The sequence below is a fragment of the Scleropages formosus genome, chromosome 3 (genome assembly GCF_900964775.1).
Source record: "Scleropages formosus chromosome 3, fSclFor1.1, whole genome shotgun sequence".
NCBI lineage: Eukaryota > Metazoa > Chordata > Actinopteri > Osteoglossiformes > Osteoglossidae > Scleropages > Scleropages formosus.
In genome coordinates, this window is record NC_041808.1 from 10,814,623 (window position 1) to 10,841,265 (window position 26,643).

General features: G+C 45.1%; 2 protein-coding genes across 4 annotated transcripts; both read right to left on the reverse strand.

Annotated features, from left to right (window-relative positions):
- Positions 1-554: 554 nt before the first annotated feature.
- Positions 555-7,500, reverse strand: rabggtb (Rab geranylgeranyltransferase subunit beta). 3 transcript variants are annotated; one of them, XM_018734652.2, is made up of 9 exons: positions 7,428-7,486; positions 5,900-6,007; positions 5,606-5,803; positions 5,048-5,153; positions 4,447-4,499; positions 4,217-4,327; positions 3,667-3,792; positions 2,052-2,201; positions 555-1,655 (listed from the first exon to the last, which is right to left on the reverse strand). In XM_018734652.2, the coding sequence occupies exons 3-9, from the start codon at positions 5,774-5,776 to the stop codon at positions 1,515-1,517; spliced, it is 858 nt and encodes a 285-aa protein (XP_018590168.1). In that variant the 5' UTR covers positions 5,777-5,803; positions 5,900-6,007; positions 7,428-7,486; the 3' UTR covers positions 555-1,514. The 3 variants fall into 3 exon arrangements, with proteins under 3 accessions (XP_018590168.1, XP_018590169.1, XP_018590167.1); XM_018734651.2 differs by having other exon boundaries at positions 559-1,655; positions 7,447-7,500; XM_018734653.2 differs by lacking the exon at positions 2,052-2,201 and having other exon boundaries at positions 558-1,655; positions 7,447-7,500.
- A 1,546-nt stretch (positions 7,501-9,046) lies between these two features.
- On the reverse strand, positions 9,047-13,775 carry acadm (acyl-CoA dehydrogenase medium chain). Its single transcript, XM_029249980.1, has 12 exons — positions 13,700-13,775; positions 12,812-12,911; positions 12,623-12,720; positions 12,414-12,483; positions 12,196-12,296; positions 11,838-11,918; positions 11,498-11,628; positions 10,921-11,029; positions 10,644-10,784; positions 10,377-10,472; positions 9,912-10,160; positions 9,047-9,505 (listed from the first exon to the last, which is right to left on the reverse strand). Exons 1-12 carry the CDS (start codon positions 13,712-13,714, stop codon positions 9,434-9,436), a joined length of 1,263 nt encoding a protein of 420 aa, XP_029105813.1. The 5' UTR covers positions 13,715-13,775; the 3' UTR covers positions 9,047-9,433.
- Positions 13,776-26,643: the final 12,868 nt, after the last annotated feature.

Here is a 26,643-nt window from a genome sequence, read left to right on the forward strand (position 1 = left end):
CAGCTGGGTCATTTTTAGAGAAGCAATTTTAAGGGAAGTACCTCGCTCAAGGCTGCTACAGCAGCAGGAGGGATTCAAACTTGCGACCTTATACCTTAAGGTGGCAGCACTATGCCACAAATCCCCCTCCTGATGCAATACCACTTTACAAAGGTACTTAACTTGAATTGCGCCACTAAAAATGACCCAGGTGTATTAATGGATGCAGTAAATGTGAATAGATTAGTATAAAACCCCAATGTTGTAAGCTGCTTTGGAGAAAAGCATCATCTAAATCACACACACACATTGACTGAAACCACTTGTCCCAAGAGGGGTTGCGGTGAACCGGAGTCTAACCCGGCAACACAGGGCGCAAGGCTGGAGGGGACACCAGTCTGTCGCAGGGCACCCCAAGCGAGACTTGAACCCCAAACCCTCCAGAGAGCCAGCACAGGCCAAACACACTGGGCCACCGTGTCCCCTCATCGAAATCAGTAAATCATAAGACGACTTTATATCACCACCAAAAAGCAAAACAGCACTTATGACATGAAGCAATATTTATTTGAACATATTCTGAATACAGAGACATTACAAAACATGACAACTTAGGCTTCACAGGTATTTATATAATTAAAACAGTGGTATGATCAAGGAAGAGCAGTAGATGCATTATTTTGTCCTAAAAGCTCCTATGACACATTATAAAGTGCCTCAGTGAAGGTCCTTGGAAAGAAGTGTCAGCAAGAAGGATAAATAAGATGCTACCACTTAACTGTAAGAAAGAAAAACATGAATAATGAAAACCCTATCCAATATTATAATTTTGCACCTAAAACGTTGAACAGTTTGAGGTCCGTGTGACAGACGGAACAAATTGCTGAAATGTTTCAGTGATTTCCTTATTCAGACCCCTAAGTGCGGCGGCACCCCAAGAGACTCTCCTTAGGGCTACACATAAAAACAATTCCAGTTTTTTTGTTGTTCTTTACAGTTTTTAAATCAGATTCATAATAAGACACAGTTAATAACTGTTTCTAAGTAACTGAAGCAAATGGATAAGCTGTGTTGGTAATTTTACATACACACCTGATGTGTTTGGTAACAAAAGCGGAGGCCACACCTTTCCTACTGCTATTTGCTGCTCCATCTCTAGGGTGTTAAAATACCAAACATGTGTGTGTGTGAAGTGAGTTAGGATATGATAAAGTGCAACCCTTGACCTTTCCCCCAGTTCAGTGCGATGCTTCCCATCGGACACGTCCCAGTTTGACAAAGCGCTGTGCCTGCATTTGGTGACTGATGTGAACGTGGTGCTGTAAACAGTAGTACGTGCTACGCTACCATGGCCTCTTTGACCAGACGGGAAGCCTTAAAGCCTAGAGAGACAGACAGAGAGATACACATGCGTAGGCCCACGGGTCATGGTCCCGCCGCATGACTCATGCGTTGGGTGCGGAACTCATCCGTCACAGCCCACCTTGCTCTTCGGGGTCTGATCGGCAGCGACTCTGCCAGGGTGGACGGGGCACTTAGCCCAGGATCTCTGGCTGCAGGCCGATCCTGTCGAGCACCTCCTCCGGCATGCAGAACACAGGGTTCACGGGCTTGATCTGCTCCTCCCCCAACAGAGAGAGCCCCGCAACTCCAAACAAGGTGTGGAATGGGTCCACCTGCAATTTGATGCGAAGAGACCGTTATGTAAAGCTTACTTACCTTTTACCAGACATGATTTGATTTGTCCCAAGTCAACAAAAAAAGTCAGTAAGGTCAAGTTCTCTTTTCACTAGCAGTGGCTGGTACACTTTTGCATACTGCACTCCAAATTCCAACAATAAATACTGGAGTTTGGGCAGAGAATTAATTAAGAAGCAGTACTCTCACTGAAGTTTTCTCACTTGGACAAATACGACACAAACGGCATGACTTCATCTTGGGGTTACTGCAGGTTATTTTACAATTCAGCTTTCCTCCTTTAAGAAGCTTGCTGAACGATTGACTTCTTAGCCATATTATCATCATTACTGACAATATTGTCATTATTATTTAGTCATGGGGCTACATTCTACCATGTCTCCAGGCCTGTCTGCGAAGCCACCCGTCTCCTCATCTTGGCAGGCCAAGATGAAGGAGCGTAGTTTGTTCTTGTCAATCCAGTGGATCCTGCCAATGATCTTCAAGGAGGCCAGAACCCACCAGGAGTAGCAAACATCAGGCAGCTGCAGGGAGCAGGGAGACGCATCGGTGGTGTTTGCCGTAAATATGGCCACAGAGCACCTTACAGTGGCTCTAGGCTCAGCTGATAGCAGTGTTCAAAACTGCCTTTAGAGCTGAAGGTTGAAGGTTCAAACTTCACCTACCACTGTAGTACCCTTAAGCAAAGTATTTATGCTGAATTGCCAAAAAATTACCCACCTGTATAAATGGGTAAATAATTATAGGTAGTTTAACACTTGAGAAAAGCATGAACTAAATGAATAAATTTAGAACAGTAATTCTTTGAGACTATAAACCAGAGGCTGGCCTCTCCATTCAAACAGACTGCAGGGAATGTTTAGTTTCTAATAACGTTTCTGCATTTGAATTTTGACTAAATGCATCACACAACGAAAATCGTACAAAACTGCGGTACGGATCAAAAGGATATAATAAAAGTATTTGTGAAATCAAACGTCAACAGTATAAAATAAAATTTCATTTAATCCAGGTTTATCATGTAATACTCCATAGTGTGAGAGCCAAGTATGACAGGGAATTCAATGATTAACTGTACTTATTATTCAAGTTAGTTTCATGTGATTTAAAATTTAATTAAAAAAGCGCAAAGTTCTCATTTAGTTTGTAATGCGAATTATGTCGCGGCCTGCGAATCTCAATCAAGACTGAGGAATTAATCATCAGATAAAAGAAAGCATAGCATATTCAGTGTCTTGCTACTACAATCCCTGCAAACCTTCGCTTAAAATGAAGCATTTCTTTTAACCAGCAGCCACCAGAGACTGAATATAAAATGTTCAGAGGAAGTCTCCCGTTTAATTGGAAATCCTTTTGATCAATGAGGCTTGTCTGCAGAGTGCTTATTACCCAGCCTCAAGGTTATTGCTTTCTTTCAGTGTTTAGGTATTGTATTTTTGGACTTTCAAAAGAAAACACGGCAACACAATTTGCAGAAATGAGAGGCAATCAAAAGTGTACCATGTCAAACTGAGGAAGCGGTAAAGATCAACAGATACTACATTTTAGGGCAGAATTCTATGAAGCAGAGGTGTAACCCTGCAGACAGTTGGTAGTGTAATGGTTAGAGCAGCTGAACCTGCGACCTTTGGGTCTAAAGGTAAATCCCACCTCCAGCTGTAGTACCCTTGAGCAAGGTACTTACCCTCAATTACTCCAGTAAAATTACCCAGCAGTATAAATAGGTAAATAATTGTAAGTAATTTAACATTGTAAGTTGCTTTGGAGAGAAGCGTCAGCTAAATGAATAAATGCAACATATCAAACGAAAGAAAAAAAGGTGTGACATTTTATGAGCGACACAAAGGATAGTGTGTCAAATAAAAAGTCCAGGGACCAATTCTATGCTTGTTGAGAGAGGATGTCTTTTCAAAGGCTTCCTTCTGATGGTGCTTTGAATGTTCTCTGCTTTACATGTCCCGTGCATAAATTGCTTTTCACTCAACTTGCCTTCTCGGGCCGCCCGTTGAGCCCGCCAGACGGCAGCTGACGCTCGCAGAGCCACCACCCCAGCAGGTCTGCGTTGACCTGGTGCAACTGGCCAGTGACGGAAAGGAACCCTGTACAGCAGTAGATCTGGAAAGAATACACACAGGGACACACACATCAAGAGCTTACCAATGTGTGAAGGGTGGAAATCAACATTCACATCACCAAAATTAAGATCAAAGATGTTTGTCCAAGTCAAAGAAAATGCCTCCCTACTGTAAGCACATATTAACAACGACACTGAGGTGCTGAATGTTGATGCTGTTTATTCCTTGAAACAGGTAGAAAACTGAGTCTTCTGAGGTTCTTCATGATCAGCTATATGAATATGGTTGTCATTCAAGGGCTCTGGATGGTGTTCGACTATCTGTGCTATTAAAATATAGCCTCTGAAATTCTCTGCTAGTGTACTGTGGAGGAACTGCGAGTGTCCGGACAAGCAAGGAGCAAAGAATGGAGATGCAGAAATTCTAAACCAGACACCCAAAATAGCAAACATTATGGGACATACCTGACCAGCATGGGACTCTGAGCCAGGCCTGCAGCCAAATCCTCCATCAAAGTTCATACAAGAGAGGACAAACTCGACTGCTTTGTCCACGTTTATTGCGTCAAGTTTACCCTAAGAAATAACTTTGTCACTTAATTGCACTCTTGAGGTCAGGAACAGGTACAATGCACTAAGACGATATATTTAACATCATCTTTTTAAAGTTAGAAAATGATGTAACGTGATCATACCAGCAGAGCCAAGGTTGCCACAGCACAGAAGGAGAACCTTGTGTCAATTTCACCTGCAAAGGTTGGAAATCTGACATGAAAATCAGGTGCAACTGTAACCCCTGAGCAGGACAGAGAGGAACTGTGCAGAACAACAGTGAGAATTGCAAAGGCCATTTATTTATTGGTTCATTTAGATTATGCTTTTCTACAAATCGATTTACAGTGTTCAGCTACTAGCAATGATGTACCCATTTATAGAGCATAGAAATTCTACCGTTTGAATTTCGGGTCAGCATCTTACTCAAAGCAACTATTCAACTCAATTCAATTTATTTTTACAGGGGGCTCTTCTCACATAGTGACACAGAGTGCTGAACAAAGGATCAGAGGCATAATACAAATAAATATTTGGCTATACATTAAAATTACTACACTATGTAATTATTAAAGGTGTAAGTAAGCTGACTGGGAGTAATGATTTCAACCTGGTTCCTTTGAGTACAATGCAGGAATCTAAGCACTACATTACTTGTACATCTAAATGGGTGCGGAACTCATCCGTCAACATCCCTTGAAGATGCTGCCAGATATATATTCGGGAATAAAAGGTGCACCTTACCCCATTTGTCTCCAGCAAAAGACCCATCTTCTTGCTGTAGCCCCTTCACATACTCCACCACCTTCTCTACGTCGATTGCACTAACGTTACCATATAACGTGAGGATCTGAAAAACAGCACAGGCGAGCAGCTGCTGAATATGATGGCAACTTCACACGACATCATTATTATATTTTCAAAAGGCTAATATTTTTCACTTCCTGAAGATCCTAATTGGCTGAAAGGGGTGTTTGATGGAAAATTAGGAAAACTATTTTACAATACTGAAGAAATGTAGGCAAAAGAATGGCATTGTACTCTTAAATACCTTCAAATTTTTGTTTTCACATGAGCAAAATCATAGCGTTATTAAAAGACCAGACATCACCAAGATACTAATATGTTGTACAAATTTACTATACATTTAAAAGTGGTGCTCTATGCCTTTTAGAAGTGAGCATAACCTACGAAAACCATTATACGGATATGACCTACAACTGCACACCCATAACGCCCTCATTAGATGTCCAGACACAGCTAATATTAATGGTATAGGAGTGTTTTGACATTTCACTTCACCTGTACAGCACTCAGGGTGTAGAGCAAGTGCGGGTCATGGCCGATGCTGGCGCTGATCCCGCCGCACTCATGCTGGCAGGACTTGATGAACTCTGTGATCTCATCCTTGTTCATGCGATGCAGCTGCCCCATTAGATCCATCACCGTGAGGCCCCAATAGATGCCACTCATGCGCAGGTACTCTGAAAGTGTGTACTCCTGGAAGAAGTGAGAAAGGAATCGCTGAAACATAATCCAGTCTAAATTATTCTGGTCTAATTGTATATCATAATTATTGTAGAGACTCATACTTACATAGTCATCTTTTTTAGATCCATAAGCTGCAATATAGTCTGCATGTTTCTCTAACAGGAGAGTATTTGGAGAATCGGGCTTTATAACAACATCTTTCACTTGGGTCCCCTGCAAATTGAAGTGAACATTAAATACAAGGCAAAAAATGGGGTGAGCAGATCAGATTAAAGTTATCTGGTGCTGGGGATAATCACAATTAATTGATTCTCAGATGCCTGTAGCCTAACTCCTCCATTAACAATCGCAACTGGTCCGGAAGTCGATTTGTAATTCTTTTACTTGAATCTCCAGAGTTACTTTTACTGGTAAATCACAATCAATCAATCAATCACGAAAGGTAGTAATGGAGATGTTTCTAAAGTTACTCACTGGTTACACTGTGACAAAATTTCAAATATGCCTATAATAAAATATTAATTCTTTGCAAGTCTTTAACGTTAGCATTAATTTCAAGCTACAAAAAAACTAAAGATAAGCACACCTGATCTCCACAGATTCCCTTTCAATAACATTTATTGACTGATTCTTCCCACAAACATATGCAACATTCCTTATCTTGTAATCGACCAGCAACAAACATAACACTAGACGTAAACGCTGTGGATGCGAGGTGAATTAAGTCAGTCCCACACTCCTATTCTTATAACTGTAATGTAATTTAGAGCCATCTAAAGGCTAAACACATACACACAGGTCACATTCAAAACATTTAGAAAGCAGTACATGAAACCCTTTAAATACAAATAAACCACAAAACTTTGCATCTTTGAAAACTCACGTGAACTATGTGTATCACCAGCATCCAGGTGGTGTTTTTATTCTGTGTTTTTTTTCTCAATTCTATCCAATTCTACCAATAAGAATGTAGAGCACATCCATAAAAAAATATATTATATCACTTACAAATAATGTTGTGCCATTTTGATTCCTTAGCTCCACAATTACCTTCACTAATCAACTGTATTGACATGATTCTCCAAACTACTAGTGAAGCACAGCATGACATTCCTAAAATGTACAATCCATATAAACTTACCATCCACCCAAATGTATACTATAAAAGTTGTACCAAGATTCTAAATAGTAACAACAACAACCTTTTGTAAAGTTTTTTGACCACTATTATGCACCAAAGTACAGTAGTTAGCAGTTCTAAGGAGCACAGAAAAATCCACTATTGGATTATGTGGGATGTCAGTGTCACTCACTGTGACTGAGAGGTGCCTCTGGTCTGGACGATGCTATCCTGCTAATTGGTTCAGTTCTTTATATTTAAATCACACATTTATTAGCCTTGTTTAATATAATCCAGATATGCTTCGATAAGAGTAGTTAGACGCCCAAACTAGCCCATTCCATCCGATCCCCGGTTTTCCACGCAGCGATACGACTGACGAACACACACAGGAGGAAGAACTCTCGTAGTTAATTTCGACCCAACCGAATCATGACGAGATCATTTTTAAGAATTACAAAAATACTGTTTCCGAAATGACTGTGAAAACAAATCGATCCGTACAGAAAGTACCGTTTATGTCCAGACATACCATTTTCGGGTGCTGTCTCGAGCCCTGCTCGTCACTTACGTCATGTACTCTACGTCGTACGTCATCAAAAGTGGCCGACGTCGTTGCGCAAGTGCTGCACTTTACGGAAACGGGTTGTTTTTATTAGAATTAGTATTATTATCCAATAAAAGAACATTAATCTAGAACAATCAAACATAGCCAGGAATAAGTACAGAAAAAGAAATAACTAGATATATTAAAACACAAAATTTACAAAACACTACAAATTGCCACACACACACACAGCTTGTCCCGAGCGGGGTCGCAGCCAAACGCGGCAACGTATGGCGCGAGGCTGGAGGGAAGAGGAGGCACCCCGAGCAGGACCTGAACTTTGAAAATAATTTTTAACCTCTATTGAGTCTAGTACTCTATAAAATTGGATAAGTAGGTCAATGAAAGGAGTAGCACCACAGAACATTTCAAGTTATGTGAAAAGAAACTTCTAGATTCTATACAACTCCAAAATAATCTAAGATATATTATTGACAACTTTAACAACATAAAATATACACTTCCTAAATAAAGTTGTCCAGCACTTTAGAAAATGGCACAAGTCCATGTAAAATTATGGTCTGTACCAAGAGTGCAAATAATCTACGGTATGCCTAACAAAAATAAGGCACATGAGAGAACAATGAGCAAACAGTTGAACGCAGTCGCCCTGCAAGAACGATCTCGCCTTCCCCTTGGATGCAAACTCTGGCTCCTACGAAGCAGGCTGTCTTCCCCCCTACCCGGGCCCTCTGATCCTCTGGCCAAAGTTGTCGCCTCTTCTCCTGTCCTTCCTTAGAGAAATCCTCCTTAAACTGCAGGCCATGGGCCTTCAGGCAGGAAGAAGTCTTAGCAGCTTCCACGCAAAATCTCAGCCCACACATGACGCGAAACATAGGACGATCACTCTGGGTCTTCCACCTCCATTTCTCTGCCGGTTCTTGCCAAGGCGACATGCTGTGTTAACAGCATCAAAAAAAAAAAAAAAAAAAAACTTCTTGCTGGGTTGACATTCTGGCAAATCTTTATCACTTGAAGATGAACGTTCTTTTCAGAAAGTTCTGGAACTCCCACCAGTTTCAAATTCCACCTTCTCATGCAACTTTCAAGATCCTCCATTCTCCTCTGCACAAATCTGACAGGCTGCTCCACTCTTTTAACATGCTGCTTGAGGTTAGAAACTCTCAGCGAGAGCCTTGAGGTCAGTAACAACAGCTTCCACTTTCTCATTCAAGTCGGAAAGATGCCTCTCAATTGCATCACACCTGCTGTTTATAAGTTAGGTGATGTTCCCTAACTGACGCACGATCTTACCAGCCCGAATCGTACCCTCAGACGCTGGTGATGTCTTTTAGGCAGTGGGTAACCCGCTTGAGGTGGCAGGCAGCAGGGAAAAACCCCTCCTCCTCGGCTACACACACACACACACACACACACAACCTCGGTCCGAGATGTTGGGTTACCTGTCCTTAATAAAGGCACCTCTTCTCTTTTTAATGAATGAGACAATAAAACACCATTTCTCCTCTTTCAAGATGTTACTTGTTGAGGTATTTAGCATTAGAAAACAGAACTCCCTCAGTATTTTTCCATTTCTTTAAAAATGCTATTTTGACAAAATAACATTCTGAAATTTTCAAAAGAACAAGGCACACTGATGCGAGAAGTGCAATGCTGCATTCACCAGTCTTAAGTCAGGCAAACATTTACAGATGGGCTCTGGCACTGTTTTGAGTCAGCCCAATGTTACTAAGAATGAGACTATGCTGAAATAACCCGCCTTTGCTGATCTATGACAGGAGCAGGCACGTAACCCCAGCACTTTACATAGTCATGTACGTGAATACAATACAAGGTAACAATTCATTGTATATGAGAAGTCTGAACAGCATTCACAAAAACCATTCATATTTAGCATAGTAAGATAAATGTTGATCACGAAGTTATCCAGTGAAGGTGGTTTGTTTTCATTTCAGTTCTTGAATTTCACAAGATGTTCACGTGAAATGATCAATCGTTGGATCTGAGCAGTGCCCTCATAGATCTAAAACAAGAGAAGACAATGTTAATACAATACCATGGTTAAATACTGTTTCACTGGTGTATGGATGAGTGATTCATTGTAAGCAGTGCAAGTTATCATGGTTGAAAAAGGTATGAGCTGATGACACTACACAGTGTTCACTGGAAGTCGCTTTGGGGAAAAGCATCTGATAAATTAATAAATGTCAATTTAACAGAGCAAAAATAAACAGGCCTGGGAGCCAGTAGGCTGATGAAATGCAGTGTACATTTTTGCCTCAAATAGGTTTAGATCTTAAACTTGTAAGTGGCTTGTGATGAAAACATCTGCTAACTAAAATGTTAACTACTGAAAAATGAGCATTTCCATTCTACAAACATTTCCCTGAAGTTGTTAATAGCAGAGTAATGGTTTCCCCTGAACTGACCTGGTAGATTTTTGCATCCCTCATCAACTTCTCCACTGGATATTCACTGTTGTACCCATTTCCACCAAAGACTTGAACAGCATCACTGGCAACTTGATTGGCAATATCACCAGCAAAAGCTTTGGCAATGGAAGCATAGTATGTGTTCCTGCGGCCCTCGTCCACCTCCCATGCAGCCCGCTGGTAAGCCAGCCTGGCCAGCTCCACTTTTATTGCCATCTCTGCCAGCAAGAATGCAACTGCCTGGTGCTGAATGCGAGAGACACATTGACCTTTATGAATGCTAATGCTGACAGTTTTAACAGTTACAGTCACATGCACACACACACAAACAACAATGCATCCAACACTAATTTTTGCAAATTTAGTCAGACCACATTTCTTTCACACACACACACACACACACACACACACACACACACACACACACACACACACACACACACACACACACACTTCCCTTACATCTGAGATTAACCTTCCAAAGGTCTTCCTCTCCAGGGAATATTTTGTTGCTTCATCAAGTGCTCTCTGTGCTAGCCCTGTTGCCCCTGCAGCCACCTGTTCAAAGTCATAAATGCAACAGTCTGTCTTAACGAAACACCATTCTGATTAAAATAAAAATGATTTTGTTCCAGAAATACTGATGATGTTTTCAGAAAAGTGAAAAACTACACACTTTATTGACATCATCTCAGACAGATCACCACACTGTAAATAAATACGACTCACCGGTGGACGGGTTTTATCGAAAGCACCCATGGCTATTTTAAATCCAGCACCTTCACCAATCAGAACATTCTCTTTTGGTATTCTGACATCCTCGAAAGTGATTCCCCGGGTGTCTGAACACCTCTGGCCCATATTCATTTCCTGATAAGGGAGGCAAAAACAAGCACGTGCCATTGCTGGCATCGATGTGCATGACCTTTGGAATGTCTGTGACTGCATCAGTAACGCTTTAACAATTCTAAAACTTCCATCAGCTGAAACAATACAAACTGGACACCTTTCTGCCCATTTGAACTCCTGGGGTGTCAGCATCCACGATAAAGCCGGTGAATGCCTTGCTAGCAGGGCACTTGGGATCAGGATCTGTTCGTGCCAAGAGAAAATACCTGCAACAAGATGCTTCAACCTTACTGGAATGGTGTTCACAGAATTATTAAAAAACACAACAAAAAGTTATTTACCCCCCCCCGTCTTCATTCCAGTCAAACTACAACCCAAATTCTCTTTTTGAAGTTACAGAATGCAATATGATTACATACACAGTAACACAATGCTGCAGTCTATATCAGAAGTTCCCTCCACAAATATGTACATAATGGAGGGGCCAAACTTTTTTCCATTAGAAAACTTTACATCTGAGCTCTGGGAGTTTCAGAGTGTTACAATGTACAGTAGATGACTCATTTCTATTCTCTTAATAATAATAATAATAAAAAAAAGGTGCATGCTTAGCTGATGTCATCCGCCACTATTTAAATGTAGACGAGATCCAAACTGTTATAACAATAGCAGATTCTGAGCATCTTTTGCTGCTATATACTTCACCCATAACAAAGTCAAGGTTACCCTCTTACCAGTTGGCTTTCCCTCCATTTGTAATCCACATCTTTTGCCCGTTAACAACATACTCGTCGCCCTTTTTCTCGGCACGGGTTTTGATCCCAGCCACATCAGAGCCCGCACCTGGCTCTGTCACACAGTATGCCTGTCAAACAAAGTTCAATAATCCCATTTTCCTCCAAATACTGGAACTGTGTCAGGCAATCATCATCATCCAAGGAATTTAACCAAAGAAAACCTGTGGTTAATGGTCAACCATAACAGGGTTCTTTTGGCTAGGACTTCAATATAGACAACAACTACTTATGGTACAAATAAATACACCTAATCATCAGATATGTCTGGAAAACTTACACACATCAGAGGTTCTTCTGTCATTCTTCCCAGGTATTTCTTCTTTTGCATGTCATTGCCTGCTATAATGACTGGCATTTGCTGTAATTGAAGTGTTCACATTATGAAAAATTAAATATGCCATTACCTCCGCAAACCATGTGTTACGCAGTTCATAAGAAAAGTAAACCGTTTACAAACAAACTTTGACACGGTGGCCTTTCAAATGACATTTCCATCAACATTTTATGCTTCTATCATAACTGACCAATCCAGTCTTGCTGCCCAGTAAGCTATTACTTCCGTGTTACATTGTTTCAGATCAGCCTTGCTAGCATAAATTTCAACTGATGTAATAAAACAATTTTTATATCTGTACCCCCAGAGAATTTGCTTCAATCGCTGTCTGGACTCCAGTGCAGCCATAGGCCAGTTCTTCTGTTATGAGGCAGGCATCAAATATACCCAGGCCCATTCCACCTAGAAACAAGCCAAGATACACACTAACTACAGAAATCACCACTTGTTCGTCACAACCTATGAAATACAAGTGTGATCTATCAAAAGTATGCAGCTAAAAACTGAGCAAAAACATACCGCAGCTTTCGGGAATGTGGCTATTTATTAGACCAAGCTCCCAAGCCCTCTTGATGAGTGCAACCGGATACTAGGAAGTGATTTTACAACAAAGAGCTGTTTAGCGGACAAACCAGTTTTAGTAACACTAACAGAAGTGTCTGTTAAAAATTAAAAAAAAAAAAAAATTATAAATGTAAATGGGGGGGGTGGAGGAAAGAAAAACTCACTTCGCCACTTTTGTCATAGCTTGGTGCAGCAGGAATGATTTCTTCCCTGGCAAACTTTCTTGCCACTTCCTGGAACTCCTTTTGTTGGTCTGTAAGCTCTGAAGGGACATTTCATATGAGCCTTCGAAATTATTACTAACGTGATGCTACAGAACATGGGGGGGTTGGGAGGATGGGGACGGGACTCACCAAACCTAAATCCTCCCTGCGCTGTTTTCAGGGTACTGGTGGCTGCCCTGGCACTGGTACCCTGGAACCTCAGTCCAGTCTGAACGGACGCCCTTAACACCTACAGCAGGTGATGTAGCAGTGAAAGACACTACACAGCCTTACGATCTGGAGGTTGCAGGTTCAGAACCCATTGCTGCTGCTGCTGCTGCTGCTGTACCCTTAGCCTATGGCGCTTACCATGAACCGACACAGAAAGCATGCCTTGTTGTTGTATAAATGGGTAAATCACCATGATAAAGTTGCATATCTAAGACCACCTAACAGTGTGTAAGGCCACCTTGGAAAAGCCATCAGGTAAATAAGAATGTTCAGAACTGTCTCCTCGACCTGGGAACATAACTGGCACAACTTTGTTCGTAAGCGCCAAAATCTCGCACCACCAGCAGGTCGCAGTGAATAGAAGACTCTAGTAATACGTCTGGCTGGACAAGCATTTAAATATTAAAAAGAAAAATTAGTAGAATAGTGAAGTAGCGAGAGTGTTTTACTTTTTACTTCTACGAAAATCATTAATGATTAATCACGAGTTTACTTTGTGAAACGTTGCCCAAGCTATCTCCAAAAACAAGAATTATCGCAACAACAAAAACACTTTCGTATGAACAGAATGCTGCCGTGAAAAATAAGCCATAATGTATGTAATAAATTAAAGCGACAACAAAGTGAATCAAAACAATACGGACCGAAAATAGCTTCAGGAAACTGGCTGACGACGACACAGGAAAAAAATAGCGATATAAGACACACGCACTCGTGTGAAGCACAAGCTAAAGCAACTGCAAGGCAGTACTCTTTGGATAAACTAAAAAGTAAGTCAAAATACTAAATTGTGTATATTAAACGTACCTTGAAGAAAACCATTGTTGAATCTTAGACGTAAGAACACCGAGCTCTCCTCCGCCCCGCTTTCATTGGCTGGAAGAGATGGAGCCAATGAAAGCTCGGCCAATCGCAACGCAGTATTTTATCACGTGGCTCCTTTTATTAGAGAGTTGACTTTTAACCTATTTATGGTTACATAAAAAAACCCATCGGTTTACTTATTCCAGTCAGGCATTAAAACCATAGCTAAAGTTAATGTACGTTTTGCTGGGTTATTTTCACTCACAGGCACTGAGCAATAGCTCAGACTTTGCCTGAAATTTGAATTATATTCAGACTTCGTTTTGTCACCCTTCCTATGCTGCTTTCACAGCAGCAGGTATTGAAAAATTGCTCAACATCTGAAAACAGATCGCTTCCTGGGCCTTTGGCCTTAAGTTACTGTAGTATCTGTCTGTTTAACTGGATTTCAGCCTTGATTTTCCTTAACCATTTACAGCAGCACTGTTATTAATTATTACTTTAAAAACTCAAGGTAACAAATTATGCATAGAAATTATACTCGTGGTGCGCAGCGCCGTGGGTTTGGTTGGGGGGAAGAAGGATGCTGAGAGGCAGCGTTCATTTCAAACGTTTTATTGAACACTGGCATACAGGGAAATAACGCTCTCGGTCCGAGGACCCTGTTTCCTCCGGGACCCGTCTAGCCAGCCTTCCCAGCCTGCTTAGTGCCCCCAGGCTCTCTTCTCTTTCTTTCCCTGGCAGACACAATCACCCTGTTATACTCCCCGTACGTCACCCAAATCGAACCAGTTACAATAAACGCTCTTCCCGCTCGAAACAGTAACACAGGTCGTTACATACTGTTATGTGTAGCGTCCGGACGGGAGTCCGACACGGACGCGCGTTGCTATTACGTCCAAACACAGACGAAATATATAATGACTTCACGTGCAGTGTGAGGTTAGACGTGTACGGTGAGTATTGTAAGACACTCGGTGGAAGTGAAACAAGAAACACGAGACCAGGAAACACACACGGTGTTGGAACTACGGTGAACAGTGAAACGCTAATCTGTGAGTCTGACCGCAACCCTGAGACGTGACGAAATACCGGACAGGAACGATGGACCAGGACTGAAGAACAAGAGGCAGGAACTGACGGGACGGGCACTCGGGACTGGAACATGCACACCTAGAAAACAAACTGAGGGAACAAGAGACTACCAATCGCCAACGAAGCACAAGAGAACTGCTGATTAAGAATCCGCGACTAGTTCTGCTCCGCTGGCTCCTTTTATACCTCCATGTCCTACGAGACTGTGAGGTGATAGGTGAGCGTTAGCTAGCGGCACTGAGTGGCGCCGCCTCTGACCAGGAGGGGCAGTGACCCCGTGGGATGTGACAGTACCCCCCCCTCCAGGGGCGGCTCCAGCCGCAGAACGCCGGCGGGTAGGCGGTCGCCCCCGCCGTCGCGGAGCAGGCCGATCTGGATGACACTCATGGAAGTCCTCAATAAGAGCTGGGTCCAAGATGTCCCGTGCTGGTACCCAAGACTGCTCCTCCGGCCCATAGCCCTCCCAGTCGACCAGATAGTACAGCGTACCCCGTCTCCGTTTGGAGTCCAAGAGGGCCCTGACGGAGTAGGCAGGAGAACCATCCACATCCAACGGTGGAGGTGGAGCAACTGCTGGGCTCTGCAGGGCGGAAACACAATGGGGCTTGAGGCGCGAAACATGAAACGTGGGACAGATACGATAATGCGAGGGCAACTGAAGACGGTAAGAAACCGGGTTGATCCTCTTCAGGATCTTGAAGGGGCCGATGAAACGGGGGGCAAGCTTCCTCGAGGGCAAATGCAGTTTGAGATCCTGGGTGGACAACCATACTCTCTGCCCTGGCTGGTACAATACAGTCCTACGCCTTTTGTCGGCCTTCTCCTTTTGGTGGGATACCACCTCCTGGAGACGGACATGTGCGGATTCCCACACCGACTCACTCCTCTTGTACCAGTCGTCCACAGCTGGCAACCCACTGGTCTCCATCGTCCACGGGAACAGCGGAGGCTGGTAACCGAGCACACACTGGAAAGGAGTTAAGTTTGTGGACGAATGGACCAGGGAGTTCTGGGCGTACTCTGCCCAGGGGAGGTATCTGCTCCAATCCGCTTGATTCTGAGCACAGTAACTCCGCAGGTAACGTCCAACCTCCTGGTTGAGGCGTTCCACTTGCCCATTAGACTGTGGATGATAACCAGAGGAGAGGCTGACTGAGACTCCTAAGCGGGCAAAGAAGGCCGTCCAGACTCTTGAGGTGAACTGGGGTCCCCTGTCCGAGACGACATCCTCTGGCAGGCCATACAGCCGGAAGACATGTTGGAACAGCAGTTCCGCGGTCTCCAGGGCTGTAGGTAGACCTTTCAGAGGAATCAGTCGACAGGCCTTGGAAAAGCGATCTATGACGACCAATATGGTGGTGTTTCCATCAGAACACGGAAGATCAGTAAGGAAGTCCACCGCTATATGGGACCATGGACGGTTGGGAATCGGGAGTGGCTCTAAAAGCCCTGCTGGCAGCTGCCGTGGGACCTTGGCCTGGGCACATGTGGTGCAGGCAAGGACGAAGTCTCGTACGTCCTGTTTCATGGATGGCCACCAGAAGCGTTCAGCGAGAAGCTTCAAGGTTCGGTTGACCCCTGGGTGTCCTGTACTTGGACCATCATGGGCCCAGTGTAGGAGCTCGGACCGAACAGTGGACGGGACGTATTCTTTGTCTTGGGGCTGCTCGTTGGGACCGGGTTCTTGACGTTGGGCTGCTTGGATATCGTCCAATAAAGCCCAACGGATAGGAGCCACAAACTGCGTCGGGGACAAGATGGTGTCTGGTGGGGAGAGCTGAGGCGATACCTCGAACAAACGGGACAGGGCATCGGCCTTGCCGTTCTTGGAGCCAGGGCGATAGGTCACCGTGAAACGGAACCTGGTGAAGAACATGGCCCACCGCGCCTGTCTGGAATTGAGCCTCTTTGCCTTCTGCAGATACTCCAGGTTCCGGTGATCAGTTAACACTAAGAATGGGTGCGTAGCCCCCTCTAACCAATGTCTCCACTCTTCTAAGGCCATCTTTATGGCTAAGAGCTCCCTGTTTCCTACATCATAATTCTGTTCAGTAGGCGACATCTTGTGTGAGAAATACGCACATGGATAGAGCTTCAGGGGACTTCCCTGGCGCTGTGAGAGCACTGCCCCTACCCCGGCCTCAGATGCATCAACCTCCACAATAAAGGGCAGTTTGGGATCAGGGTGCTTCAGGATTGGGGCAGAAGTAAAACGCTTCTTTAGGTCTTCAAAGGCCTGACTCGCCTCAGGAGTCCAGGTCAGGCGCCTAGGGGCTCCTTTTAACAGAGCAGTCAACGGGGCTGCAACGGAACTGAAGTTCCTTATGAAGCGCCTATAGAAATTCGCAAAACCTAGGAACCGTTGCAGGTCCTTTACTGTCTTTGGCTGGGGCCATGACAGAACTGCCGAGACCTTCTGTGGATCCATCGTGACCCCGTTGGGTGTTAGGATGTACCCCAGGAAATCCACAGAGTGCACATGGAACTGGCACTTCTCTCCTTTCACGTACAGCTTATGTGCTGCCAGCTTTTGCAACACCTCCCTGACATGTCCAATATGCTCCTCACGGGACCGAGAAAAGATCAGGATATCATCCAGATACACTAATACTGAGCGATTAATTAGTTCTCTGAGTACTTCATTAACAAAAGCCTGGAATACGGAAGGTGCATTCGCCAGGCCAAAAGGCATGACCAGGTACTCATAATGGCCGAGGGCGGTGCTAAAAGCGGTCTTCCACTCATCCCCTTCCCTAACGCGAATCAGGTTATATGCGCTCCTAAGGTCCAGTTTAGTAAAGATGGTAGCACCGGAAACCTGTTCGAGGGCCGACGTGATAAGAGGCAAGGGGTGCGGGTACTTCACAGTAATGGCATTTAGCCCCCGATAATCAATACAGGGGCGCAAACCCCCGTCCTTTTTCTCAACAAAGAAAAAGCCAGCGGAAGCTGGAGAGGTAGACGGCCGGATGAATCCGGCTTCTAGTGCCTCCGTTATATAAGCCTCCATTGCCTGATGTTCAGGTTGCGAAAGAGGGTATACCCGCCCCCTAGGGGGTGTAGTGCCCGAAAAAAGATCTATAGCACAATCCCAAGGTCTATGAGGAGGCAGTTCTGCAGCCTTGTGTTTACTAAACACCGCCACTAGATCTGCATACTCCCTTGGAAGCTGCAGGGGAAGATCTGCATTAGGGCTCTCTATGGATGTGGAGTTACAAGACGTCTCCAGGTGTTTGGGACACTGCTGTCCCCAAGACAGCAGTTTCCCCTCACTCCAAGAGATAATAGGGTCATGGGTGCATAACCATGGATATCCCAAAATAACGGGGTTATCAGGGGACTTAATCAGATAGAACCATATCTGTTCCTTATGGAGTGGCCCTACCTGCATAGTAACGGGCTCTGTGCGCTGTTCTACACGCCCCGACCCGATTGGAGCGCCATCAATAGCTTTAATAGCCAGGGGTTTTGGGCATCGGGCACAGGGCAAGCCCCAGGACGCGGCCATATCATGATCCATGAAATTCCCTGCAGCGCCGCTGTCTACCATAGCTTCCGTCTGCTGCTGCTGGAAACCCCAGGATACTGTAACTGGTAATCTCAACAGGGAGGTATGGAGAGATACATCACTCACCAGTAAGTCGGTCCGTTGGGGTCCACGGGGTGGCCGCACTGGACAGGAAACCTGAACGTGATCCGCAGCTCCACAGTAAAAGCACAAGCGTTGCAGAAAACGGCGCCTCCTTTCCTCCTCTGTCAAACGCCCGTTACTGAGTCGTATTATTCCCTGTCTGACGCACTGTTCTTCGAGCCCTGCACAGCTGACAAGGTTGCGTGCTTGAGCCGGCTCACTGTCCACAGGGCTGTAGGGCACCTGCTGCCCTGGCGGCGTCGGGGTCCGGCTGGACCTGGAGTTGCTCCGGTAATCCGGCGAGAACTCCTGAGAGAGTGGTCTTGACAATCGGGGGCTGGATGTCTTCTCCACTGGAGACCTGGAACGCACCTGAAAACTCTTGGTGCTGGGGAAGAACTGTCTCTCTGTCTTTCTGTCTGGGCTAGGGGGTGACTCTGGAGAGTAGGGCCCTGGGAACAGAGAGGCTGGACTGGAGATTGAGTATTCTGTGTAATTCTGGTTCTCACCTCTACTACCTTGCAAAGCCTCCGGGAAGGGAACGGACAGCTGCTCAGTAGCGCTGATCCCATTGGTCTGCACAGGGCTCGTGGGCTCCGCGCGAGGACCCGAGGAAGCATAAAGACGATCAAAAAGACATGTCCGCCAATCATCATGCGTTTGCGAACTGGTCGGATCGGCGCCCCGCCCACCGTGACTGAGGAGTCGTGTCAACTGCTCCAACTGATCTGTGAGGCGGCTAGCGGCGTTTGCGCAAACCAGGAGCCGTTCTTGGTTCGCCTCTGTCAGATCCGCCAGCTCACGCCATTCCGCTGAAGTCATATTAGCAGGCGGATTCTTCTGTAGCGTCCGGACGGGAGTCCGACACGGACGCGCGTTGCTATTACGTCCAAACACAGACGAAATATATAATGACTTCACGTGCAGTGTGAGGTTAGACGTGTACGGTGAGTATTGTAAGACACTCGGTGGAAGTGAAACAAGAAACACGAGACCAGGAAACACACACGGTGTTGGAACTACGGTGAACAGTGAAACGCTAATCTGTGAGTCTGACCGCAACCCTGAGACGTGACGAAATACCGGACAGGAACGATGGACCAGGACTGAAGAACAAGAGGCAGGAACTGACGGGACGGGCACTCGGGACTGGAACATGCACACCTAGAAAACAAACTGAGGGAACAAGAGACTACCAATCGCCAACGAAGCACAAGAGAACTGCTGATTAAGAATCCGCGACTAGTTCTGCTCCGCTGGCTCCTTTTATACCTCCATGTCCTACGAGACTGTGAGGTGATAGGTGAGCGTTAGCTAGCGGCACTGAGTGGCGCCGCCTCTGACCAGGAGGGGCAGTGACCCCGTGGGATGTGACATTATGGCACTATGGTCATTCTGAATCAGGATCTTTCATTGTGTGTCATCCTCCAGAGCAGTGTCATTAACAAGAAACCCGTCATTTTAGTAAAAAAAAAACTTTCTTTTCCACCCAGACAAATAACAGTCTACAAAATTACTTTTCAAAATATTTCATACACAACATCTCACAGGCAGATGGGGGGCTGTGTGATCACATGGAAAAATGGGTTTAAACTAGGGGATCTTAACCTGTGGATTGTGCCTGCCTCCCCAGGACAGGTGCAAAAGGGCAAAGCGGAAGCGTAATACTTCTCAGAAAATTCTCTGCAACTGGGTCATGAATTTGGGGAAGGACTGGAGGGATAAAGTTTGCTCTCAGGTTAGGTGTGAGGGGAAAAGGTTGAGAATCCCTGATTCCAGACACCAGATGAAAATGGATCAGAATGGATGTACCAGGACAAAAAAAAAAAATTCATAATCTCATAGACACAATGTTTACAACCACTTGTCCCGAGCGGGGTTGAGGCGAACCGGAGCCTAACCCGGCAACACGGGGTGCAGAGCTCAAGGCGAAGGGGACACACTCCAGACAGGACGCCAGTCTGCCGCAAGGCACCCCAAGCAGAACTCGAACCTCAGACCTGCCACACAGCGGGCCCTGGCCAAACCCGCTGTGCTATAAATTATTAAAAAATGTGCAATTAAATTAAGTGCCTTAAAAGAAATAAGAAAACACACACACAAAAACCACTTGTCACAAGAACAGTTGCGGCAAACCAGAGCCTAACCCGGCAACTCAGATTGCAAGGCTGGAGGGGGAGAGGACACACCCAGGATGGGACGCCAGTCTGTCGCGAGGCACCCCAAGCAGGACTTGAATCCCAGACCTGCCAGAGAGCAGGACCTGGCCAAGCCCACTGTGCCACCGCGCCCCTCGGAAAACACTACACCTAATATCAAACGCATAACACGCTACAGATGACAACACTTCACCAAAAATAGGGGTTGCAGTGTTTTGTAAGTGCCGAAGGATGTGTCTTACTCACCCAAGGATGGAGGAGCTGCCACAAACCTGTGGAGTTACAGCCAAAAGAGACCCTTCTATCTCTCTTTGGCTTCAAAGAAACCCCATTGTGTGACATCCATGTCCATTCTAAACGTTAGTTTTGCCCGGATTTTATGATACACACCCTGGATGCCCAAGTCCACCCCTGTCTGGACCAGCTGGGTTCTTGCGTTCCAAAGCATTTGCTTGGCTACGCTGATCACCAGCCATGTCTGGGTGGCTGCTGCCTTCTGAGCTCCAAGGTTCCGTCCCCTCAAAACTTTGCCATACGTCAAGGCCATCTGCGGATCGATCCTCCTGCACAGGCGGGTCACCAAAAGACTATCCACTAAAAGGACCTCCCACACCTTTCTGCAGTCTCAAAAGGCATGCGCGACAGTTTCGCTCTTGCCACACTGGAGTGGCGGGCAAAGCGGTTGGCTGGTCAGTTTGTGCCTGTACAGGACCACTTTGACCAGCAACTTGCTTTGTAAACAACGCCAGTTCAAATCTTGCAGATGGTGGTCAAGCTCCTTTGGCTGAATCCTGGCCCATATGCCTTCCTCGAGCCTTAGAAGAACTTGAGTTCCTCTCCTCTTGATCAGGGCTTTATACAAGGCCTCGTGCTTGAGGAGGGTCTCTACCTCGACCCCGGCCACCGTGGTCTTACTCCACTTTACAGCATAGCTGTAATGAGCGGGCCGCGTCTCGCCATTCGGCCCGGTGTTGGACCAGGACTTCACCAACTGGCGCATCAGAAGGGCCAACCAAAGACAAACAAAGCGTTGCTGAGGATGGTGGATTGGCGCTGCCAGTCGGTTACATGACTGGGAGAGTATGAGACAATCCAGTTTAAGAGGAATTTCAGACGCATCCCTCCCTCCCTCCCTCGGAAGGTACCTGCCCCCCCAAAACATCTTTTGTAAGGATTACATTTTTCCCTAATGGTTTCTTTGGCATCCGAATTTAACTTGGATATTGAAAGAAAGAAGACATCAATAAAAGTATAGTAGACCCCCTCATCCGCAGGTTCCCTTTCTGCGGTTTCAGTTACCCGCGGTCAACCGTGGTCCAAAAATAATACATGGAAAATTCCAGAAATAAACAATTCCTAAGTTTTAAATTGCGGGCCGTTCTGAGGAGCGTGATAAAATCTCGCACCGTCCGCCCGGGACGTGAATCATCCCTTTGTCCAGTGAACCCACGCTGTATCTGCTACCCGCCCGTTAGTCACTTAGTAGCCTGTCAGTTATCAGATCGACTGTTGCGGTATCGCAGTCCTTGTGTTCAAGTAACCTTTTTTGTAATAAAAAAAAAAAAAAACTTTATTTAAAGAATCAATACTCATGAGGACATGGACAGGTGTAGCTGGAGAAGAGAAGAAGACCCAGTACCGAGCCCTGCGGTACACCGATTGAGAAAGGCAGAGGAGAAGAACGGGAGCTCCGCTAGACCACTTGATAGGATCTGTCGGATTGGTAGGACTCAAACCATCTTAGTGCTGCTCCTTTGATCACAAGCTGACTAAGAGAGGAGAGTAGAATCCGGTGGTTGACGGTGTCGAATGCTGTAGGCAAATCGAGGAGGCGGCTCTAGCCAAGTGGAGAGCATCAGACAGCGCCAGAATCGCTGTCTCCGTGGAGTGACCAACTTTGAAACCAGACTGATATCCATCGAGGAGGTGGTTCCGGGTGAGTAATTCAGATAGTTGATCACAGGCTGCCCGCTCTAGAGTCTTAGACAGGAAGGAGAGGAGGGAGACTGGTCTGTAGTTTTGGACCGAATTGGGATCCAGGGAGGGTTTCTTTAACAGAGGTGAAATGAGAGCAGTTTTGGAGGCAGCTGGGAAACAGCCAGAGGAGAGCGAGGACGTGATGATCGTTAGAGATTCAGATGGAGAGTTGCGGGGAGATGTTCTGTAGGAGTGACGATGGGATCGGATCGAGAGAGCAGGTGGTGGCTCCGCGTGGTATCGGGGGTCGGCGATTTCAGATTCACTTTCAAAAGAAACAAGATTTACTTAGGATTAACTGTGATTTACCCCAGTGAAATACAATATGCTGCTGTGTAAAACTTTGATTTCAAATCACGTTCCAGTATGCCAGTCCATCGCAGGGTGGCCACAGACACAAACACACACACTCACTGAGTCATCCATTCACTCATTGCAGGCAATTTAGAGTCACCAGTTCACCGGAAGTACATGTTTTTGGACTGTGGGAGGAAACCAGAGCACTTAGAAGAAACCCACACAGGCAGAGGGAGAACACGAAAACTCCACAGAAACCGAGCGCAGTGACTGTAGGTCACTTCTGAGTGAATTTCTATCGCGGATTACATTTTTCCCTAATGGTTTGGATGTTGAGAGAAGGGAGATATTGATAAAAGTGAAGTAGCCCCCCCCTTATCCGTGGGTTTGCTTTTCGCGGTTTAAAACTTCATTTAAAACATGAAAAATACAATAGTGATGAGGACCTGGACATTGGTCGTTAGTTTCCTTTCTTCTTCCGAACAGGAAAAAACACCGCATATATAGGGTTCCAGGGGGCGCGCCGTGGCGCAGTGGGTTGGACCGCGGTCCTGCTCTCCGGTGGGTCTGGGGTTCGAGTCCCGCTTGGGGTGCCTTGCGACGGACTGGCGTCCCGTCCTGGGTGTGTCCCCTCCCCCTCCGGCCTTACGCCCTGTGTTGCCGGGTAGGCTCCGGTTCCCCGTGACCCTGTATGGGACAAGCGGTTCTGAAAACGCGTATATAGGGTTCGGTACTATCCGCGGTTTCAGGCATCCGCTGGGGGTCTTGGAACATATCCCCCGCGGATAAGGGGGGACTACTGTACGAGCAACGTGGGATTATTTTACAGCAAAATTGTGTAGTCTTCCATGTGTCCGCATTTGGCATTGTACTATGTGTGAAACATAATTACCATCCTACATGCTTTATTCTTATTTCAGTATTCAAGTACGAATGATCTTTTTTTCAAACGTGATCTGAACATCTGCCTTGTGGCATTTTTGCGTATCTCATGGAATCCGTTTTGTTTCCACAATTCGGCCAAAACAGCTCTAAAGAACTGCTCGCAACTTCTTCTTGCCTCGGCGATGCGTACGCCTCGTCGTATCTACATTTAGTACGTATACTGTACATGTACTGCTACCTGCTGCGTCACATTCGGGGGGGGGGGGGCTTGGGAAGGTAAGCGTGGCGTGGATTTAAAAAAAAAAAATATATATATATAATAAAGGAAACATTGAGCAACATTGGCGATGTGATGTTTTAGTACGTGAATTGGGAATGATTGACATTTACTCTAAATAAATCTGCTTTGAGTTAGGAGTTAAGGTGAACTCTGCGAAGGGATCATTGGCGAGAGCAGGTAGGTCACCACCCTACCCCCTACCCCGTATCCCCGACCCCCCGCGGGCCCGGCCCGATCCGCCCCGATCCTCCCCGATCCTCCCCTTTTCCAGCAGCAGTGGACCGCAGCGCAGTTTTTTTTTTTTTTTTTAACCTCTACTCTGGCATCATTGTTGTGAAGAAAATATATTCCGAGGGACGGATCGATTCGGACTTCAACAACATGATTATCCGTTTGGTGTCCCGCAATCGAGTGTAAGTAGAAACTTTCTTCATTGTTCTAAGAGTTCAGCGTGTTAAAATGTTTTTTCTTTTTTTTTTTTTTTTCGTAAAAGAACTTGACTTTAAAAAATAATTTCCGTGTAAAACTGTAATAAAATTACATGAACAGGACATGCTGTTACGAGTTTAAGTTGTAAAGTGGCGATAGATAAGGTATGTTTTGTCCTCCGTTCGTTCTGTCCGGCGTTATACACTACACAATAGAGTCGAGTTTCTAACGGAAAGGAAAAACATTATTTTGTAGAAAACAAAAATTTAAAACAGAAACAAGTAAGAAAGAAATGTTGGAAACGTTTTTTGTAGAAAATGTTCCTCGGTCATTTGTAACGTGTCCTCGTTTGTAGAAAGTGGATGTGTTGCGGGCGACTGTAACGAACGCGTGGACATTTAATTTGCTTTCATGTATTAACGTCGTGTTGCTTGGTGCTGTTAGCATTTAAAATTGCTAGTAGTATAACGCACAGTGGATGCGCCTGTGTATTTAAAATGTCTCTTTTAATCGGTACGTCCGTTTCACTCCCAAACGTGGGACATTTTGTGCATTGTCGTTGTTTGCCTTTATTGTACATACGGCTTTAGTCAAGACATTGTTGTTTGTGGTTGAGGCAGTAAAGCCGCTTTAAGGTGTTTGTTGCGTGCAGTACCGCTGTCTGTCCGCTAGGGTCCCTCGCACCACACTGTGACTTTATTTCACTGCTGCCGCCTCTGCCCCGATACCGTCGCCACTTCCTGTCACCTGTAGTATTTTCTGCTCTATATCAGATTCAGTGGTTGTGTCCAGCAAGGCATTATTAAGTCTTTGCTGAACCTTAGTAAAGCTCGCTTTGGCAATGATTTAAATAATCTAATGTACGGGCTTCGTATCGGACTATGGACAAGTTTAGGTGTGATACTAAGGTAAATAAAAATCGGCCCTCTTTTCGATCCTTCCTTCAGTCCGGATGACTGAATGTCTGTATGATGAGAGTCCTTATAACGGGTGGGCGTATATATCTCAAAGTTACCCTTCCCTCATCTGTTTTAATCTAACACACACAGTTGTGGTTAAAGATTAGGGTAAAAAAAATAATAGCAACTACATTCGACTGCGCGCGCGTGTGTGTGTGGTTTAAGTCATGGGACAAATTACAGTAAAATAACCAACAATCATTATCCGACGTTGCGCGAGGAAAGTACAGTACAAAGCCGTTTATTACCCAAATACATCCTTATAGCGACCTCTACTGGTGTTCATGCAGGGTTTTCGTTAAACAGTATAGTAGTGTCCTCTACTATGGAAAACATATGGACAAATTTAGCTGTGCGCCCTGCGCGTCCGAGATAGTCTCCGGGCCACCGGGACCCTTAGTTGGACAAGTCAATGAGTGAGTGACAGCATATGTAAATATAGTATATTGTATCCACTGTATTATTCTGCAAGATGTACATCACTTTGGAGAAGCATCTGCTAAATGAGTAAATGTAAATGTATTGTGTTATAACCAACATAAAGACATATTTTAATAGTTTTTGACATAGCTCAGGGTTGTAATACATAATGTAATCAGTCTGTTAATTTCTGCATTAGGTACTTCAGCTCAAATGTCAAATGCTACCTGTAAGAATCTATGAAATCTGTGTAATGCACACATTGTATTTCCTGTGTGATGGATGTCGCTTTGGAGAAAAGCATTTGCTAAATGACTAAATATAAATGGAAATGTAAGAATCTATACAATAATACACAGGGAAAGATGTTCAACCCCTCGTGCCAAAATCAAGGGGGGCTGGACACAAACCAACCACGCCACAGTATTCCATCCCTCCCAAAACCCAACCAAACAGTTCTCTTCACAAGAAAAAAAATGTAAATTTAAAATGCAGGCCTCATCCTGAAGATATGACGTGTACATTAAAGTGTATATCATGAACAGATCTCTCTTAAGGCTTTAAGGTTGGATGAGAAATCTCTGTCCCTGGCACTTATCATATAATAGTGGGGACATCCAGACATCTTCATTGCTTTTGGAGGAACACAAATGTCACACTTACAGTGACATAATACAATAGAAAAAGAAATCACTTTGCCAGCCCCTTACTATAAGATTGTGACATATTGTATAAAATGAGGGGGGTGCGGTGGCGCAGTGGGTTGGACCGCAGTCCTGCTGTCCAGTGGGTTTGGGGTTCGAATCCCACTTGGG

Coding starts and splice junctions, on each gene's coding strand:
- rabggtb (XM_018734651.2), bottom strand. Junction 2,202..3,666: donor TCAACGGGCGGCCCGAGAAG/GCAAGTTGAGTG, acceptor TGCTCCCTGCAG/CTGCCTGATGTTTGCTACTC. Junction 1,656..2,051: donor CAGACAGGCCTGGAGACATG/GTAGAATGTAGC, acceptor ATCAAATTGCAG/GTGGACCCATTCCACACCTT.
- acadm (XM_029249980.1), bottom strand. Junction 11,629..11,837: donor CAGAAGAACCTCTGATGTGT/GTAAGTTTTCCA, acceptor TTTGTTTGACAG/GCATACTGTGTGACAGAGCC. Junction 11,030..11,497: donor AATGGAGGGAAAGCCAACTG/GTAAGAGGGTAA, acceptor ATCTTGTTGCAG/GTATTTTCTCTTGGCACGAA.